The 18,919-nt window shown below is 44.7% G+C and overlaps 1 protein-coding gene and 1 long non-coding RNA gene across 7 annotated transcripts in view; one reads left to right on the top strand and one right to left on the bottom strand.

Annotated features, from left to right (window-relative positions):
- The window catches only part of CRIM1 (cysteine rich transmembrane BMP regulator 1), a 189,182-nt gene that overhangs the window by 17,248 nt on the left and 153,015 nt on the right, over positions 1-18,919 (bottom strand). For 4 of the 5 annotated variants that reach the window (XM_058683020.1, XM_058683022.1, XM_058683024.1 and 1 more), the window contains 2 exons: positions 16,338-16,553; positions 12,087-12,308 (listed from right to left, as the gene is read on the bottom strand). In XM_058683020.1, the coding sequence (XP_058539003.1) occupies positions 12,087-12,308; positions 16,338-16,553 (438 nt within the window). The remainder of the gene's footprint in view (positions 1-12,086; positions 12,309-16,337; positions 16,554-18,919) is intronic. The other variant, XM_058683023.1, reaches the window with a different exon arrangement.
- On the top strand, positions 1,025-8,424 carry LOC131484615 (uncharacterized). Of its 2 annotated transcripts, none has more exons than XR_009248342.1 (2): positions 1,025-1,360; positions 1,542-8,424. It is a non-coding gene; the product is annotated as an uncharacterized LOC131484615 (long non-coding RNA). The 2 variants fall into 2 exon arrangements; XR_009248343.1 differs by having other exon boundaries at positions 1,025-1,432.

Below are 18,919 nucleotides of genomic sequence, written 5' to 3'. Positions count from 1 at the left end.
CTGATTCTACACACTTTTCTCATGTGTGGGAAAGAAGGCATGACCACAATGACCCTGACCCGGAGGACGGTAGAGAAGTTTGTATCTTTTGATACAAACAGCTTGGAGCTGTGAGCCTGCTTCGGATTCTGTGTCTCCCTTTCTCTCTGCCCCTCCCCTGCTCATGCTCTCTCTCTCTCTCTCAAAAATAAATAAACGTTAAAATAATTTTTTTAAAAGTAAGCTATCTTGGTAGGTCTAAAAAACTGGGGGTGCCATGTTCATGGCAGCATTATTTACAATAGCTAAGACATGGAAACAACCCATTCATCGATGGATGAATGGACAAAGAAGTTGTGTTTTATACACACACACACACACACACACACACACAAACACACACACACACACACACACACACACACACACACACACACACACACAGGAATATTATGCAGCCATAAAAAGTGAAAAAAAATCCTGCCACTTGTGACAACATGGATGGACCCTGAAGGTCTTATGCTAAGTGAAATAGACAAACACTACATGAACTCACTGAACTGTGGAATCTAAACAAACAAATTAAACACCAAATTTACAGAAAAAGAGATTAGATTTGTGGTTACCAGAGGTGGGGGGTGGGGGCAGGGAGAAGTGGAGAAAGTGGTCAAAAGATACAAACTTCCTGTTACAAGATGACTATGTGCCAGGGTTGTGACGGACGACACGATGACTACAGCTAACTAGACTGCTGTGTGGGAGACGGCAAAGTTGTTAAGAAATAAATTCTAAGAGTTCTCATCATGAGGAGAAAAAAATTTTTTTAACTGCATCCATGAGATGTTAACTAAATCTGGAGTGGTAATCATTTCGCAATATACGTAACTCAAGCCATCATGCTGTATGCCTTAAACTTACACAGTGATCTACGTCAATTATTTCTCAATAAAACTGGGAAAAAACCTGGGGGGGGGAGTGGTGGGTAGGACGGAGAGATAGATGCCAGTCGACTGGTAGCTGGTAGCCCTGCCTCAAAGAAGGAGTCTCTCCTTGGGGGTGGCAGGGAGTTAAAAGGGGCCCAGTGCCTCAAAAAAGACCCTGAAAGGGACTTGGCTGCAGGACTGAGGGACCTCAAAGTCTGCGCAGAAGTCCAAACGCTCAGTGAGGCCACAAGATCTAAGAACCGAGCGACCAGCACTCTCAGAGCTGACCTTCTTAACGACTGAAGGTCAGAAGAGGCAGATGGCAAAGATAAGAGAAACACCAGATGGTTTTGAAAGAAGGATCCAGAAGCCAAATACTGAAGGACCCAAGAGCACCTGCTGAGCATCCATGGTGCTGAAGGGCTTCACGCCATCTGGGCTCGTGGAAACCCCGAGAGGTAGGGCAGTCTAGTCCACTCTTGAGGAAACGCAGATTCAGAGGGCGGAAGGAACCTGATGTAACCAAACCAGTAAGTGGTGGAGCCCACATACACCCTGACCTGACTCCATCTGACTGCAAGGCTCGAGTTCTTTACAACGAGGTCTACTTAATGGCTGGATCCTTTCCTTCTATTCCAGGAACACACAGAACCTTCTTCATGTGGTCTCCAATGTGCCCGGTCCTCTCTGGAAAGAAGACAATGCCTTCAGGGAAAGGCCATGCTGGTTCCAACGTGCTGCCTCGGGGTAAGCCACGGTTAGCCGTGTGTGCATCTTGCCAGGAGTGGCAAGCTTGAGGACAGGCACTTCAAGCCACGATTAGAGACCCATTTCAGAGACAGGAACGGGGAGACACTTGCCCTCCACCGCTTGCAAGGAGTGGTTTTCTACGGTATCTCCACATCTGACCAGTTTGAACCACAAATTGATACATTTCGTAAGTCTGTTTCTTCAAACACATTTTAAAACGAAGTCACCTTTAAGACTCTACTGAATTTTCGGGTGAAATAAATGAAGGATTCTTGGTTTAGGAGAGCCCTGATTAATCGTTTCCAGGGTGGCTGCTACGTGGCCCAGATTAATCAGCTAGAGTTTGGTTAATGAGGCTTTATACAAATATTTCTGCTTTTGACTACATGTCACCTGAAAGGCAAAGATCTAAACAGAGGCCTGAGAGCATGGAGTCATTTGTGCTGGCTGACGGATTCTGGAGCCTCCTGCTTCTTACAGGCCCTTTCTTTTCCGGGTTACTGGTTGTAACACCTCCTTCCACGGCACATTTGGGTGAGCCTGAGAACGGTCAGAGAGTTTTAGAAACGAGTCGGTTTACAGGAAGACGTGGTGGCCGTTCTATGTCATTTGAGGTTCTAACTCATAAAGTCGCCATAGTCTTTTAGGGGAAAGAGCACAGTCTAGTTGGAAGTACATACAAAAGCATTTTAAGCACTTTGGCTGAAGAAGGATGTAGAAATGGAGACATGGGAATGTTCAGCTAAAAGTGCTCTACACAGTTTGTATTTGGCTATTGAGTGGGCCATGCCATTTGACTGCTCTATTTATCACTCCCACTGGTTTGTTTACACTGACAATGACATGATTTTTATTCTTTGATATCCAATAATAGTAATCCATTTGCTGAATGCCCACTATGTATGGGCCACTGTGCTGATTTATATGAGCCAGTTCCATTTTGATCTCCACAGCCCAAGAGGACAGGATATTACCCCCATTTCTCAGAGAAGTGAGGCAAGGGGAAGTTACATGACTTGCCCAAGACACATGGCAAGGAGGTGGCAAGGCCAGGACGGGAACACTGTAGGTGCAGCTGCATAGTCCCCACACCTTCTGCCCACCATGTACCCAGAAGGATGACCTCAGGGAGGGCTACCTCCTTGTGTCAGACACATGAACGTGGTTATCACTTACTACCTAGCAAATGGGCACTTTTCCTACCCCTTACGTTTGTTGGGGCTTAAGGTTTTTGTCTTCAAAGGTAATTTACCTTTTAACTGACTGCCTCACGTATCTGGCACAGCCCTACGGAGGAACAGAGATAATGAAGTGGTTACTGAGGACCCATGGCCTTTCTCAGGCGCATCTCTATTTAGCATCTCTCTCGGAAGAAGAGGATTAGAGGAGAACGTTCCAAGAAAAACATGAGATATGACACTAATATAATCAGGTTATTTTTAGGACAAACACATCAGGAGTTATATATCCAAACAAATGTGCTCCTCTTCTAAGCAGTCACTGCAGAGGGCTATAAACGTATCCCAGCAATACTGCCCTTGCCTCACACAGCTCTGGAATTTTCCTTTGGCAGAGACGTCCACAGCCAAGTTTTGACCCATGCAATGAAGACAGTTACTATTTTATGGCTACTCCTTGGTTTAGAGCAGCTCTGGTATTTTGTTTCCTCGGCTCTGGCCTCTCTCATCCGCGAGACCAGGCTTGGAAGGACTTTGGGCCTCCTTCAGAAACAAAGTCTCTACCGTAGGAAGGAGACCTGGTGCTGGAGTCCTCACCGACGCCGCGTCAGGCACCCGGAGAACTCGTGCACGGCGGCTCCTTCTGTGGGGTCGTGTGACTCAGCGCACAGACACGGGTCTTGTCTCTTTTGGACTCAAGTATAAGCAACATTATATTGCATCACGGACGACTACAATAAAAGTATGCCATGTCTTTCCGTGGGGGCAGTTTGGAGAACTCTGCATTTTTGTTTTTCTTTCCAGTTTCCCTGATTCTGGTTCCTACAAAAGGGGAGGAAGAAGCAGCAAAGGCCTTGAAATGTTAACTCCTTTCAAGCTGACTTCTCCCACTGTTTAAACTTCGCCATCTCACTTCTTTTAAAGATAAGAAGTCTTAACAGGCTGTTAAAGTTGGGACTTGCTCTTGCTCTCGAGCTATCCTCCCATTACACCATAAAGCTAATTAAGAGGTGGGGAAACCCCAGAATGCACAGCTGTGTTGTTTGCTTCCCCTATAAAGGTCCATTCAGTGTTTCAGAAGCCCCCGATATGGGAGCTCAGGCCTTGCTCTGACTCTGACCCTGACCATGATGAGGGATATACATTGGCCTCTGAAAAGGAAGCATCTCCTGGTTGTTTCCCCCACTTGCCTCTGTGGACGGACCTGAAAAGTAAGATGCCCTTGAAACTACGCTCTACTCGACTCTTCAACTGCTGCCAGGAGACAACTTTCCTGTGTAGACACTCGAGATTCTAAATGCGGGTGTGGCAGTCCTAAAGGCAGAGTGTCAGTGTGGGAGTCACTTCCTGGGAGGAAAGCAGGTGGCTTTACCAAAGGCATCAGCTCTCTCCAATCTCCAGGGTACTGTTTAGAGTCCTGAAAAGTAATTTGCTCTGGGATCCCAGGCCAAGAAACTAAATGCAGTTCTGACTCTCGGATTAAGTCCTACTGCAAAGTAATCCCCGGCAGTAGTGGAGAGGGGTGCTTTGTCCTTTTGCCACACTGCTGTGCACAGCACGGTGCTGCACGCTGGCACGCTGGAGACGCAGCAGTGCACAAGGCAGATGAGGTCTCCACCCTTGATGAGAGGCTCCTGGATCTGGCGGATCTCATCAGCTTCCCAGGTTCCCAGGTCCAGACCCACAGGCCAACTGCAGGCCATGCTAACAATGTTATACTGCTATCTGGTATCCTAAGTTTGCCGCCCAGGGACTTACAGAGAGCGTTAGTGTGATCATTTCGGCAGGTGTGAGAAGCCACGGGGCACCCTACGGGGAACAGGGGATTCAGACAAGGGAGTGGAAGAGGCAGTCAAGAACCACCAGGGACGCAGCTGACCTGAGGAAGTGCCCGGGAAGTACTTTCAAACATTTTAGCTTATAAATTTAACGTGGCACTGCAGCAACCTTTCTCTAACTGCCGCAGAGGAATAGAACGCTACTATTATATTTTATCTTCTTTTAGCTGGTAAAATACCCAAATCCCCGGCTTGTGATATCCCCTTCATTTCCGTATCCCAAAGGTGGGCACATGCTGGGCATGAACTCTCCTTTGGAGAAGAGATCGATTGTGTGTGTCTCCTTTTTGAGAAACCAGCTTTACTTTTGTTTACATAAAGAGGAAACAAACAAACCACAATGCTGAAGGAATCTGAGCAAATAATTCACAGGTCACTAAGCGACGCACGGAGGCTGGTGGGCACAGATGAGGGCGGAGTTTGAACGTGCTGGCCCACTGGGCCCTACTTGACTGGAAAAAGAATGGAAAAGCAGAATGCAACTGACGTCTTGCTAAAATGCAGGTGGTCTAGATAATTTCAGAGAGGCAGAGATCTAATACATTGTAATCCTATCAGCACATGATTAAATGTTTTTGGCTAAAAAACGCAAAAAATATTTATTGATTTAACTCAAAACCTGAGTACCTTATAACATTTGGCTTCTAGTAAATAAAACATCTGCTCTTAACTCATTTTTGTAAAAAAAACAAAGACCAAAAAAACAAAACAAAAACCAAAACCCGAGACAAATATTGGCATGTAGGCGAACACCTACCTCTCTGTATGTCTTAAAATACTTTGAAAGCAAACCTGACAACCATTTTAAGACCCTTCTTGGAAGTCCATTTGTGTTTTATTTTATTCTGTTTCTTGGGGTGGGAGTCTAGGTGCATTTATAAAAGCCAAAGGGGCCTTTCAGGTTTCTTCAACATACTAGAGAAAATAGGAAGTAAAGTTACTGGAAAAATTATAAACTTTCCTGAGTTCCATGAACAGAAACCTCCCCAAACTGGAAAACATGAGGACTTGTGGCTGATTCCCACAGCATGCAGAGGACAGAATTTTTCAGTAATGGGACTTAATCCATGCATTAAGTGTCTGCTATGGGTCGATTAAGCACTTCATGGATGGAAGTTCAAGGAAATATTCCATTTTCAACTTGAACTGAGGTCCCATCTCTTACAAGGCCTACAATCCTTCATGGAGATTATACACAGAAACCATTTTGAAAACACATAATGTAGTCTAAAAGGCAGAAACAATGAAAGATGAAGATAAGGAAAACATAATACTTGCTTTATGACCTAAGGGAAGCTTTCCATGTAAAAGAGTACAGAATTCTGTTACGCAAACCTTGAGGAGGAAGCCAGTGGACTTCCCAGAGCAGGTCCTGCCGTCACAGCCCGATGTCCAAACACCCCACCAGCAGCCTCCAGAGGGTCTGCTGAGTGACTTCAGGTCTGAATACATTTCCTTATCAGAAATAACCTTCCATATCGGGGGAAGGCGGGGGGGGGGGGGGTCTTTCCCCCAACCACTCGAGAGTCCAAAATCAGGGTTGGTCTCCTAACAGAAACAAGAGGCGAAGACACCAGTGCCAGGCTCCCTTCTGTGCAACAGACCTCTTGAAAATAAGACTGTGCTGGTGCCCAGATAAGGACAATGCCACTCGGAGGTTTACCCAGCTGGAACCACTGGAATTTCTGTTTACACAGCTAAGGCCTAGGACACTGAGGTGCAAAGAGAAAGCTGCATATGGCATGAGCAGGATGAGGTGCTTCCCAGGGTGCAGGGTAGACCAACTGAAACCAGTCACTCTTTATTTCTGCTGCGGCAACTTGAGACCCATTCCAAAGTCAGTACAGCACGTGACAACCAGAACGTCTGCAGCCGTTCACCCTCTAAACAGCACGCAGAAAAGCATCCGGCTCCCCTTCCCTTCTGTTTAATCACATCGGCACCTTCTGGGACCACCTGGGTTGCCGTGTTGGGACCTCAGGAGCCCAGAGCTCTGAAGGATGTGCGGGAAGCAGACGGGGCTCTTCCTGACAGTGGTGTGCCCTGATGACAAATGCCATGGGCTCTGTTTCTGGACTCGTGGTGGATCGTGCACCGCAAGTTCACGGACTCCTCAAATGGGCCTGGCCTCTCAAAGTAAACAAAAACCAAAAGAGCTGCATTTTCTCTCCCCTGGCGCCATCCGGAAGCATGAAAGGGACTGGGAAGCTATGAGGTGTGTGGGTGGCACACTGCCCCAAGCAGCTGTGCTATGGGGCCTTAGAAAGCATGCTGTCTCCACACGGACCACAATATGGTGATGAGGCAGTGGTGGGCGATTAAGGTAAGAGTGCAGGACGAGGTACACCACCTCTTGCAGAAAGGCAGGTGCCATCTTTCAAGGGAGCGATCAGAATCGATTTGGCATGTGGCCCAGATCAGCTGCACTCTGTTAGAAGAGCTGTAACTGTACTGACCCAAGTGAGCACTCACGCTGTGTCGACTTAAGTACCCTCACCGGGGTGTGTGTGTGTGTGTGTGTGTGTGTGTGTGTGTGTGTGTGTGTGACTTAACTGTATGTCTTAGAGATGAGGAATTAAGTATTTGCTATGTTTGATTCCTGGGCGGAGTTAAATACACAACGATCAACAGGTGTTCCAAAGAGATACTATTGATATTTGTAATCTCTAAGGAGAGATAGCTAAACAAGTTAACATTATCATGAACAGAAAACTAAACAAAAATGAATGCTGTATAATAGACTGACTTGATAGAAACTATAGATACCGCCGCTATTAAGGAGAAATATTATTCATCATCTTCTAATTGAAGATCACAATAGAGAGGAAATAGAATGATAACCATCGCAACCAGTGGAGTGTGCCAAGCCGCCTTGATTCCACATAAAAGCTCTACCTCAAATATTTATATATAATAAATATAAAAATAGCTAATCTCTAATCAGTCTGCAGGAAAATCATTTTCACAGACTCTGAAAGATATGGGATACTTAGCGACACTTAAAAGATACTAGACTTAAAGATATATAATCGGGGTATCTTAACTTTGTTCACATCACACGTACACATTTTATAACTTGTATGTACACTTTCATAACCTACAAATACACAATTTCATACCTCTCATATATAAATACACACACAAATACACGCAAGCGACTAACCTTTGACAAAAACTTCTCAAGTGAAAAAGATGCACGGACTCACAGATTTCCAGCCAGCAAACAGGACTTTAAATATCTGACCTCAAATATTTTCTAAAGTAACACATGGTTACAAAGAAATAAATACATAGCTGCCAAACCCTAAATTTCGAAACGATATTGTATGCACTAAGTAATAACAGGACTGGGCCAACACAGGGGCTGCCTACCCGAGAATGGTCCCGTTCAGACTGGCTCGATCGAGGGGCACACCTGTGCATCTGAATGTCCAAAGTCAAGAGCAGGCGTGATGCTGCAACAATATAGGCTTGGAGACCCCACAAGCTGAATTCAGAAAAATCTTCATGACGAATGTAGCGCTCTTGATAGTATTTGCCCGGGAATGACTAAACCCCTGCACGTGGTTGAGGGTCCACTGGAATGCTGACGGTGCCCCGCACAGAAGCCGTCTGGCCCTCGGCAGAAGCATCACCGACACGAACATCAGAGCAGAGCGAGGGGGATGCGGTCAGGGCATCACCCTCAGGGCAGGCATCCCCACAGGCACTGACTGTGTGAGGGCTGGATTGTTAACTGTCCTGGAGGAGGGATGGCCTAAAGACCTCACTGGAATTCTTTTTGCTCTACGAAGGGTCCGGAATGGCATGTGGGATACGGTCAGTGATCAGGCCACGTGTGCGTGGTGAAGTGTGTCACAGTGAGGGCATCTGCTGTTTATGAGAAACCACGTATCAAACCTGCCATCACACATTACGATTCCCACCACACCTTTTACCTTCACCTGATTTATGCACTCAGCTCATCTTTTGATTCTTGCTCCCCATCCTGCAAGCCATCGTAACAGTCAAAAAGCCTCTGAAAATAAAATCTAAATTCGTGTGTATTTGCGTAGGAAACTGGAATATAAAAAAAATGAGGGAATCAGAAAATGTTTCACTAAAATGATTGGGTAATTACTACTTAGTTTCTTTCTAGTACGAGGATGAATTCCCAAATGATGGGTATTATCAGTAATGAGACAAAGCTGTTCACTTCTCAAAATTAATCATCAATCCTATTAATTATGTCTGTATTACACATTCTATTAAATTAGCACACATAATATGAGGCCTTCACACATCAAAAGAGAAGCATTATCATTGCACATTAGTGACTTGATAATTTAGCTGAAAAGAACACAAATATTCGTAATTATACTACTTTCCGTAGGATCACCACTTTTCAATTCTCTTACGGTAAGAGAAAAGGATACTTTGCAAGGTGAAGGAAGCATGCTTTTGGTTAGGGGTTTTATCAGTACAAAAAAAGGTCAGATTAAAAGCAGGTTTGAGGTTTTTGCAAATCTGTATTTGAGAGATCTAATTAGTTCACGCAGGGACCCATGGCCATGGTGAGGTCAGCACTGCAGGCTGGGTGGGGTGAGGCACACGTGGCCCCGGGAACAGATGATCTACGTTAAGAAGAGCTGGTTTCAAACCGAGAAAGCCCAAAGCAGGAGACCGTGCAACCACTGGTCCTCTGCGCCTCCTGGACAAATAATCTGGTGCTTTAGGACATGCAAAATGATGGCCTGTCTTTTTCTTTGCTAGTGATCTCTGGATGGTGATGCCAGCTTTGCCACTGAGGCACAGCCGGTAACTGCCTGCAGGGTGCTAGTGCTGCCGGGCTTGGAGCCCTTACAAGGGACCAGGCTGAAGAGAAGCTGATAAGAGAACAAGCCTGAAGAGGCCAAGGGAGCTAACTGGAGAGGCAGATAGGGAATCTCCATATCACAGGGACTGAACTTGACTTTGTATGCTTGGACATAAGGGGGAGAAAGGATGAAGACTAATCCAATAAGGCTACTTGCAAAATATGTATGATGTATACAGAAGGGGCTCAGTGACTATTTTAATAATAGAACAACATGTATGAAGCATTAAGATGAATGAATAAAAGTATACAGTATTACTCATCAAATCTTCAGCCTCCCCAATATGTTCTCCTGAAGATAAGCCTTAGATTTATATATAATACAATTACACCTGCCACTGAAACACAATTTCACTTTATTATTATGAGCTTGTACGAACAAAAATGTAGTGAAAGTGCTTGCAAACTAACTTAAAATCAAAGTAAAAAATGTGGACCAAAGTGGCATTTAACTGTCCACACTAAAGAAGAATGTACAGTTTAAATCATGCAAGAATTGGAAGAGGAAATATGAAGGCCAAAGAAACAACCAAACAAACCAAACAAATCAAAAACAAAAGCAAACCCCAAAGCCCCACAAATAACAAAAAAACAAAAAACAAAAAACAAAACTGAGAAAGACATAGACTACTCTTGCTTCTAGGTTTCTTTCCATGAGTTTAAATTTGTCACATTGGCTTTGAAAAAGAAGTGATTTACTATTTATTATATGCAAACAAATGTACTAGTTCAGTAATTTACTAATTACAAATTTACCAGTTAAGCAGCAAAACACAAGAACTTTTTTTATCTAAACAAAATAATATGAGAAGTCTCAACACACAAGAGACTCACTGTCAGATCTTTCTTCTGAAGGTAACATGGAATTCTCAGCCTCCTGGGCCCTGGTTTCTTTTCTAAGTATGATCCAAGTGCCCCTGGTGGATTCATAAAACCCCTGTACTGGAGTTTTGATATTTAAATATGGTAGTGGCAGTTGTAGTGGTTGTACATTTCTCCTTTCTGCTAATCCCCTAGCCTGAAATGGTGGCCTAGTTACGCCTTTTATTTATATCTCACCAAAGGCAGTGCCATTTTTTAGGTCTAAATTCCGGTCAGCTCTTTGGAAAAATAAGCAGCACTAAGTTGGATGTATGACTTGACACATTGTTTTTGGCTCCACTTGGGAGCTAGGAGGCTTATGGGTATTACAGAAAAACCCAATGTGTTGGCCACTAAAAGGTAGGGCAACCATAGGTCGTGATTTGCTTCAGATACTCCTGGTCTAGAGCTGTTGTCCCATCATAATTAACAGCCCCTGTTTCTCTCTCAAAAGCATCATGGTTTGAAGAATAAATTACATAAGTGGTCACTCTATTAAAAAAAGGGAATCCAGCTTTCAAACATACATTTTAATACTCTATGGCCATTATACTGAGAAAAATCTAGCTGTAAAATTCCTGAGGGAAGAAATTGTGTTTTTAGAATCTCTGCATCTCTTATATACCAACACACAAAATAAGACTCAGAGGAAGTGGCCTCCTGTCGTGGCCAGAGGTCACACAGTCAAGGAGAGGGAGCTGTCCTGATAAGCTTGAGTTGTGGCCAACAGGTACCTGAGTGCCATTCATTGGTTCTCCTTTGGAAACTGGTACAAAGCGCTGTGGCCAGATCATCTCCTATTTCTCAAGTATCATCCCAAATATACAGAATTACTTGTATCTAGAAAGCATGCAAGAATCTCCAACAGTAAATGCACAATACATGCAATTAATACGGCTTGCCTAATTTTTCACCTGCTACTCTGATTACACGTTCATTACTGGCTTGAGAGGCGTACATTGTCTTTCACTTGACTTCATGAGCTCTACTCAATACGAAAGCAATGAAAGAGAGTGAGAGCCTTGGGAGTGGGGACTGTGCTTTTATTAGAGTTGCCAGCTGTCTGAGCCTTGCCTTCTGGACTCCAGAACAGCATCTGGCTTATATCCATAGGACCGATTTCAGTATAGACGTCAGGGGCAAACATACATATGTCTCCTGCTAAAAAGCTGTATCCCCATGGGTCATAAGGAGAGGATTCTGTCAGTTTCTCAGGCCTCACTTTGTGTCCCGAAGGCCCTCAACATGGACAACTGCTTGGTTTAAATGGAATCAACTAAGTGTCAGCAGACAGAGGAATACCGGGGACACTAAATCAGCATTTGGTATTCAGTTGATCTCAAGGCAGCAGCGAGCTCTATGTGCTAAGTGTACCTTAATATGGGACATGGTGTTTCTCTGTGAACAGAAAGACCGCTGTAAATAACAGGGTGGAGAAAGGGAGCTGAATATTGAACATCCTGGAACAGCAAAGGAGCCCAATAGAACATGACAGTGCTATAACATCATGGCATTCTGAGACAGCATTTCTTTATTCTTAATATGTTTTACCTTGCGAACACGTCTTCCCCATCACCCTCCTGAAACTAGCGCTTTGGCTCTGTGTCACATGTCAGAAACATTAACTGATCTAGGCAAATGGCTGTCAATGTAGATTTAGTGGCCAATGGTAGAAACCCAAGATTTTTTTTCGTGGTCTTACCTATGCAGTAGGGACAACACTGGCCTTTCCTCAAAACAGGTCTTTCACAGGATACTGAAGGGCAAGACTCAGAGTAACAGCTAATTACGCTATCCATGCATACACAGCTGGTACAAACGTCAGGCTTCCAGGACTCAGCTGCCAGGAATATATCCCCTTCATCATTTTTGCAGTAACTAGGCACGCTCTCATTATGGGATGAGGAAGGCTGAAGAGGTTCATCTGGAAAAACGAACATAAGGTCAGCAGAGAAAAGGAGATGCTATAGGCCACCTGTGCAACATAGAGAATTTCACCGTGTCTTGTAAAAAGCACACTCAGTCACTGTGGTTCAGTGTGCCTCCTATAAAAGTGACTCAGGAATGAAATGGCAAGTCTGACTTGGGCAGGGTCTTGAATTTCGAACGCAAGACAATAAGGACCACAAAAGACCTGTTACCGAGAATCTGTTAGTTGTCTGTACAACATCCTCTCTACACTTCCTCTGTAGCTTACCCAAATCCTGGTTTTGGGGGGTGGAGTGGGTGGTGGAGGGTTTGGATCACAACAGGTGTAAGTCAAACAAGACGATCCTGCTCCCTGCTTTTCCAGTCTCCCCTGCAACTAAGGGTGGCCCTGTCACCTGGTTGTGGCTAATGGGACTTAATGGCTAATGAAGGGATTTCTGGGAAAGCTTCCGCTTTCCTAATAGAAGCGCAGATGTGGTGCAACTCTCACATTCCTCCCGCCTGGAATATGAGTGTGTTGTCTGTAGCTGTAATATCCTTATCGTACCTGTACGAGACGGACCTCTACATATCTAAGACAATGATCAATGCCGATAAACACCTGCCTCTGCACTTCTTGTAATGTATGTGAAAGAAACTTCTATCTGTCTAAAAAATGTAGCTGGGTTTCTCCTCTTATGTGCAGCTATGTGCAGTCTTAACCAATCTATATCCAAACAGACTTTCACTGCACCTTCAAAACACCCATTTATAACACCCCAATGTTCAGGCATTCACGTTAATGGCTAAGAGATAATGGGAAATCTAAATTACTCAATAAGGAGGCACCCACATCATCTGCAAGTTGTCTGTGTCTTTGTTAAAGACTTTGACCAGAGGGTTCTCAGGTCAAACTTGAAACAGAAAAGAAGGTTACCAGAAAACCCAGTTATCTCTTTGGGTCTTGGCATCCATTGAAATCACAAGAAAAGCTGTAACCTCAAGCAGAAACCTGACTGGGGTAGAACAAAGAAAAACAGGATAGTGAGGTTCCTAGTTCAGAAATGTGACAATGCTGCTAAGAGAAAGCACTTGCAACCACCTTCACCAGTCAAGAGCTTGGAAAAAGCCATGATGTCCTACCCGGCAAACCTCTACATTTTCTCAGTAGCCACATGGTCAAAAGAATGATCATATCCTCCTCTTGGAATCAGTCTCACGAAGTCTGCTATTTGCAGTCACAAAACAGAATTAACTAAGATAGGCAGTTATTACAGTGATGTAGAAGCTCTAAATGTCACACTCTCCTTCCATCCATCTCAAGAATACGTCCTATAGCCAACACATTCTCCTTCCATCCACCTCACGAATACGTCCTACAGTCAACAAGTTTGATTTGACAAGAGCCTCTCTGAGGAGCAAGGCAGTTGCTTTGTTTTGGGAAAACAAAACAAAACAAAACAAAACAAAACAAAACAAAAAATGGAATGGGTGCCATGCCCTCTCCTGGAAGTGATGGAACCGTATCTCCTACTGCCAGTCCCAAAGGTATTCCCAAGTGAAAAAGAGACATTGGTTCCACTGCTCCAAATGTGCGCTCGGTCCAACTTTAGGGATGGTTCCATAGGTGAATTCCATATGGGTTAAAAATGGGGGGTTTGGGATTCCCTTCTCAGTGACCTTTTCAGGGTCATCCATTTCCAGGGATAATTTTGCCCTGAGGGTCCTCTGGGTTATGACAGCTTAGCTCTTGCAAGCAGTATCCACCCTCATGTCTAAACATTTAGAAGAGGACAGGGACAGCAGTGATGGAGCTAAGAAGTACCATGTGAAATGAATACTCTAGAGTCTGGAGGCCTCTTGTTGAGGCCTAGAGAAGACCCTGAGGGACACTGGTAGCCGCTGTCAGTGCTGGAACAGGAGCCAGGACGGAGATGCAGATCCTGGGGGCTCCTTCCCCCGGGCAGGAGACCCCTAACCAAACCCTAGCTGACCAGGTCATCTGGGAATCTTGCCCATGGTATCTTCCTTCTTTGGGCCTCTCTTCCTATTTTCCTCCTGCTCCAGAGACCCCGTCTTTATACTTCTGATTCCAAATACTGACTCCTAAACTTTGTTTTTACCAATTCCTTGGTTGGCGCTCATCCATTCCTTTTATTTCTATTCTACCTCCCTCTCTCTTCTGTGCTATGCTTCTTTCAAACTCTAAACAGTAAAGGATGAAAGAGAATTTAATAAACCTTTAAAAAGAAAGAAGTGTTATTCCATTCTCTTTCTTACTCTGGCGAAGAATCGCCACCTGCAAGTATGCTCGATCTTGGTGAACCTATTTCTGTTTCCAGACCTTGCTCTAAACCGAGGCTAGAGGAGGGGGAAAGTGGAAGGACAGAGGGCATAACAGGGCACCCTAGGGGAAACAATCATCAGGAGGGACACAACTCTTCTAATTGTACATATGTCTCCTTTCTGGACTACGTTAGGAGGCAAACATCCTAAGATTAGAGATGGTCTTTTTCCAGATGTGAAATACACCCTTTATCAACACTACTGTTCAAATTCACTGTGAAGAAAATGTTTTGCATTTTAAGACTCTTTAAAATTGCTGCAACATAACAACGAATGGAAAGTTCAGGAAGATCAATTATGGGTCAGGTGACTTATTTTAAAATAATAGCATTCCAGAAATGCTCTTATTCAAATATAAGAGGAATGTTTGGAATACTGATATATAAAGCAATAAATCCTAATGTTTAAGAGGAAAGCTATGACTGAACTCTCTCTCAGGTTGTATGTTAAGAAAAGACAAGCCACCCAGGTGTAAGTTAATAAACGCAAAGCCAGTGCACAGGGGTGTCTATTCCCCTTAGGAACTGAACCGAAAAACATTATAAGGGTTTGAACATGAATAAAATAGTGATTAAAAAACAAAAAAGTAATGAGGGGCGTCTGAGTGGCTCAGTCGGGTAAGCGTCCGACTTTGGCTCAAGTCATGATCTCATGGTTTGTGAGTTTGAGTCCCACATCAGCCTCTGTGCTGGCAGCTCGGAGCCTGGAGCCTGCTTCAGATTCTGTGTCTCCCTCTCTCTCTGCCCCTCCCCCGCTTGTGCATGCGTGCTCTCTTTCTAAAATGAATAGACATTAAAAAAAATGAAAAAAAAAAGTAATGAAACACATGGGTTTATGTTTTACTGAGTAAAACTACTCTTAAGAATATACATTTAGAAGGCAAATGGTTATTGATTTAAATGGAAGAGACCAAAAGCTAAGCAACAACAAAATAAAAGTAGCTGTGCTGTCCACTTGGCGATGTTATATATACAAATTACCTTCTGGGAAAAAGGAATATACTCCGGTGTTAACTACGAGTGCTACTTTAGTCATAAAACCAGTAACTTACGTTTAAAATCTTGACAAAATTTCATCACGTTTGTATCTTTGAATCATGACCATGAATTTACAAGCAAAGGCAGGTTACCTGAGCAGTAAAAACACTACTCTCTGTGCACGTGCAGTGCTAGTCAAGTTAATACTTTTGGATCGTAATTTATTTGTCACTGCAGATTTGAGGGGGTGAACATGATGCATATTTTATAAATTCTCTGTTTAACATTCCACAAGTATCTCCACCACCCTTCCGTACAAAGAATTTTATTTACATTATTTATCAATAACTGCTCTTCACATTTGTTAGGGACAAAGATGACTTTCCACATTAGCAAAATCAGCTGGAATAATTTGCTGCAGCAGGGCTGTCTCCCGAGTCTGAGATGTAGGGTTAAGAGACAAGAATGGCAGAAAGAAACAGTCTCTTTTCCCCCTCAAAGTCACCTCAAATGCAAGGCATATTAATTACATAAATATACGTGGCTGATAGAGGGGAATGAATTTAGGAAGCAGGCTGCCAGCTGCTCCGGCGTGGGTGACTGGCTCCCGGGCTTGGCATGCTGCCACGTGGGGCTCAGCCCGGCCTGCTGGCTCTGCAGAGTGACAGAGCCCAAGCCGCAGTCTTCCCCAGCGAGCACGTCCCAAGGCACGGCGCAGTTACCTGTGCACTGTGGGCAGCAGGAGTCCTGGGTGCGCGAGGGGTTCTGGCAGAGCAGCGGTGGGCACACCTCTGTCTCACACAGCACCCGCCCGCTGTGGCAGGTGCACTGCGTACAGGAGTCGATGTTCCAGGTTTCTCCTTCCACAAAGTACTCTCCTCCGGGGGCGTGGCAAATGGAGGGGGTGCTGAGCTCTGGCTTTTGCACCACAAAGTCATCTGGGAAATGACAAAAAGAAATCAAGACACAAGAATTTACTCAACTGCGGTCTTGCCAACCCTTGGAGAAGCTGGTGTCATCTGCTCGAAGGGACAGAGAAATGGCGGTAGAGTATCTCACTCTGTTCTCAGCAAGACGACGGTGAAGAAATATTCCATGCACAGGAATAGAAGGGGACGGTAAAAGAGCTGGTTTCCAGAAGAGAGGTTCAAGTGGTCCCAGTGTGTCAACAGTAATGACAGAATTCAGTAAGGGAATTAAATTACCTCAAGAGGGACTCTTCCTGTCAAGAAAAGAACAGGGCCTCTTAAGGGATCTCTGAATATATAGGAAGTGTCTAGAATAACAATCTCTCATTTACTGAAAGCTTACTGTGGCCCAATTTCCATGCTGTTTTATGTGTGTTGGTTCATTTATTCCTCCCACCAACTTGTGAAGTAGGTACTGGGATCCTATGTTACATATGAGGAGCAGAGGACTCAAGGTATTCAGGGCAGACAGGGAATCTGCACCCCAACTATGTTTGTTTGGATCATGGATATGCCTCCAGATTAAACACAACTTCCAACCCGGTCTGTGCCCCATCCACTTCATTATCTCTACGATCCTGCGTACGTTTATGCTTGGAAATACATCCTGCTGTCGAGCAGGCCACACCCCAAGACTAGCTGGCAGCAAATGGAGCAGGAATGCTCTTTCAGAATCAACAGTCTGGAAACCCTCACCTGAGACTAAACATTTGCTTGGCAATGTCATCATCAAGAGAGGTAAATGCCCAGAAACTGATGATAACTATGATTTCTTGCCCCAGAAGAGAGGCGATTTTGGTGTCTTGGTGAGATGATAATGACAGAGAGGGAGCTCAATGTTGAAAAGGTCTGCAACGGTACTGGGAGTTGCCCTGAAGTTGTGCTGAGGGAGACGAGAAGTATGAGGACATTAACCAAACTTGTGTCATCCAAATACAACAAGCGTTTCAAGAAGGTGTTGACAGTGGTGAACCCCGCCGAGAAGCAGTCTGGAGACACCACGGCTAGCTCATGCTTGGAGCTCAGTGGAAACTGGGCCCCAGGACAGCTCCCCTGTCTGTGCGGAGATGCTCAGAGCTGGAATCTCTGAAGAGCTCCCATGCTGTTACTTTCAAAGTGATGGTCAGCGTGAGAGTCCACAACTCTGATGAGATACAGTGCTGTGGGCGGATTCCCAGCTAAGATGGTAACTACGAACACAGCTTTGTCTCAGGGGCACTAGGAAAGACTGGAGCTTTGCCCGAGTGGACCGATTAGGGAGAAATGACACACTAGCCAATGCTTACATTCATAAGCCACCAGACCAAACTCTCCAGTGATGAGACAAGTGGAGAGGATAGTAACTAGAACGCAAGTGAGGGGGGACGAGATGGTTTCCAGAGAAGACAAAAACTTTTCCAAAGAGTGGCAATAAGCTAATGCTGGAAAAGCATGACTGCCTTTCCCTTACTGCCTTTTCCTTTCCAAAATGACTTAGAGAGGCTTGCCAATCACTGCCCTTCTCAACGCTGATGCAGAAGGAAGTGGTGGGAAGAAAGTAAGGCACGTTTGCAGATGTCTTGCCAGCTTCTCTGCCATACTCCGTGCCTCAAGGAGACCATGTGAGTGGCAGCAGAGATGGGGACAAGAGACAAACGGAGAGGCAGAGGGAGAGAAGGAGAAAAAACCCTGAGAAACAGTATCGTCTGGTGAATCTTCTAGCAGGACAGTTTAGGAGCTACCCCAGAAAGGAAAACAGCTGATCCTTGAATGGAAGAGGGGAGAAAATATTTAAAATAGGGGTCCCCAAATGCAATACTTCTGGGGTCTCTCATCAGGAGAGTCCAGAAGTGGTAGCCCACTTAAGATGTTTGGAAAAAAATATACCTACATACCCACATACACGCATGTTTTTATGCATGTATATGTAGACATTTGCAACCCACAATGATACGTCAATTACTCTGTGTGTTTATAGAAGAGTTTTCGCTATTTCTGTAACAGAGAAAACTCATTTTAGTCCCACTGACTTTCAGTTCTTAAATCAATTGTCTATTCTTACTAATGTCTTCGCATTTGAAGCCCTCTGGCTCACTTCTTCATGGAGTACAAGTGGGGCAAAGACGCAGGTGTGTGGTCCATATTCCATACATTGATGCCTAAAATTAAGGCACGGCGGGGGTGGGGGGGATGTGGGGAGCCTGGGTGGCTCAGTCTGTTAAGCGTCCGACTTTGGCTCCAGTCTGATCTCACTGTTAGTGAGTTCGAGCCCCGTATCGGGCTCTGTGCTGACAGCTCAGAGCCTGGAGCCCGCTTCAGATTCTGTGTGTGTGTCTCTCTGACCCTCTCCCACCCAC

Source organism: Neofelis nebulosa, chromosome 9 (genome assembly GCF_028018385.1).
Source record: "Neofelis nebulosa isolate mNeoNeb1 chromosome 9, mNeoNeb1.pri, whole genome shotgun sequence".
NCBI lineage: Eukaryota > Metazoa > Chordata > Mammalia > Carnivora > Felidae > Neofelis > Neofelis nebulosa.
The sequence above is the reverse complement of the archived record's forward strand: the minus strand, read 5'-3'. Positions and strand labels throughout refer to the sequence as shown.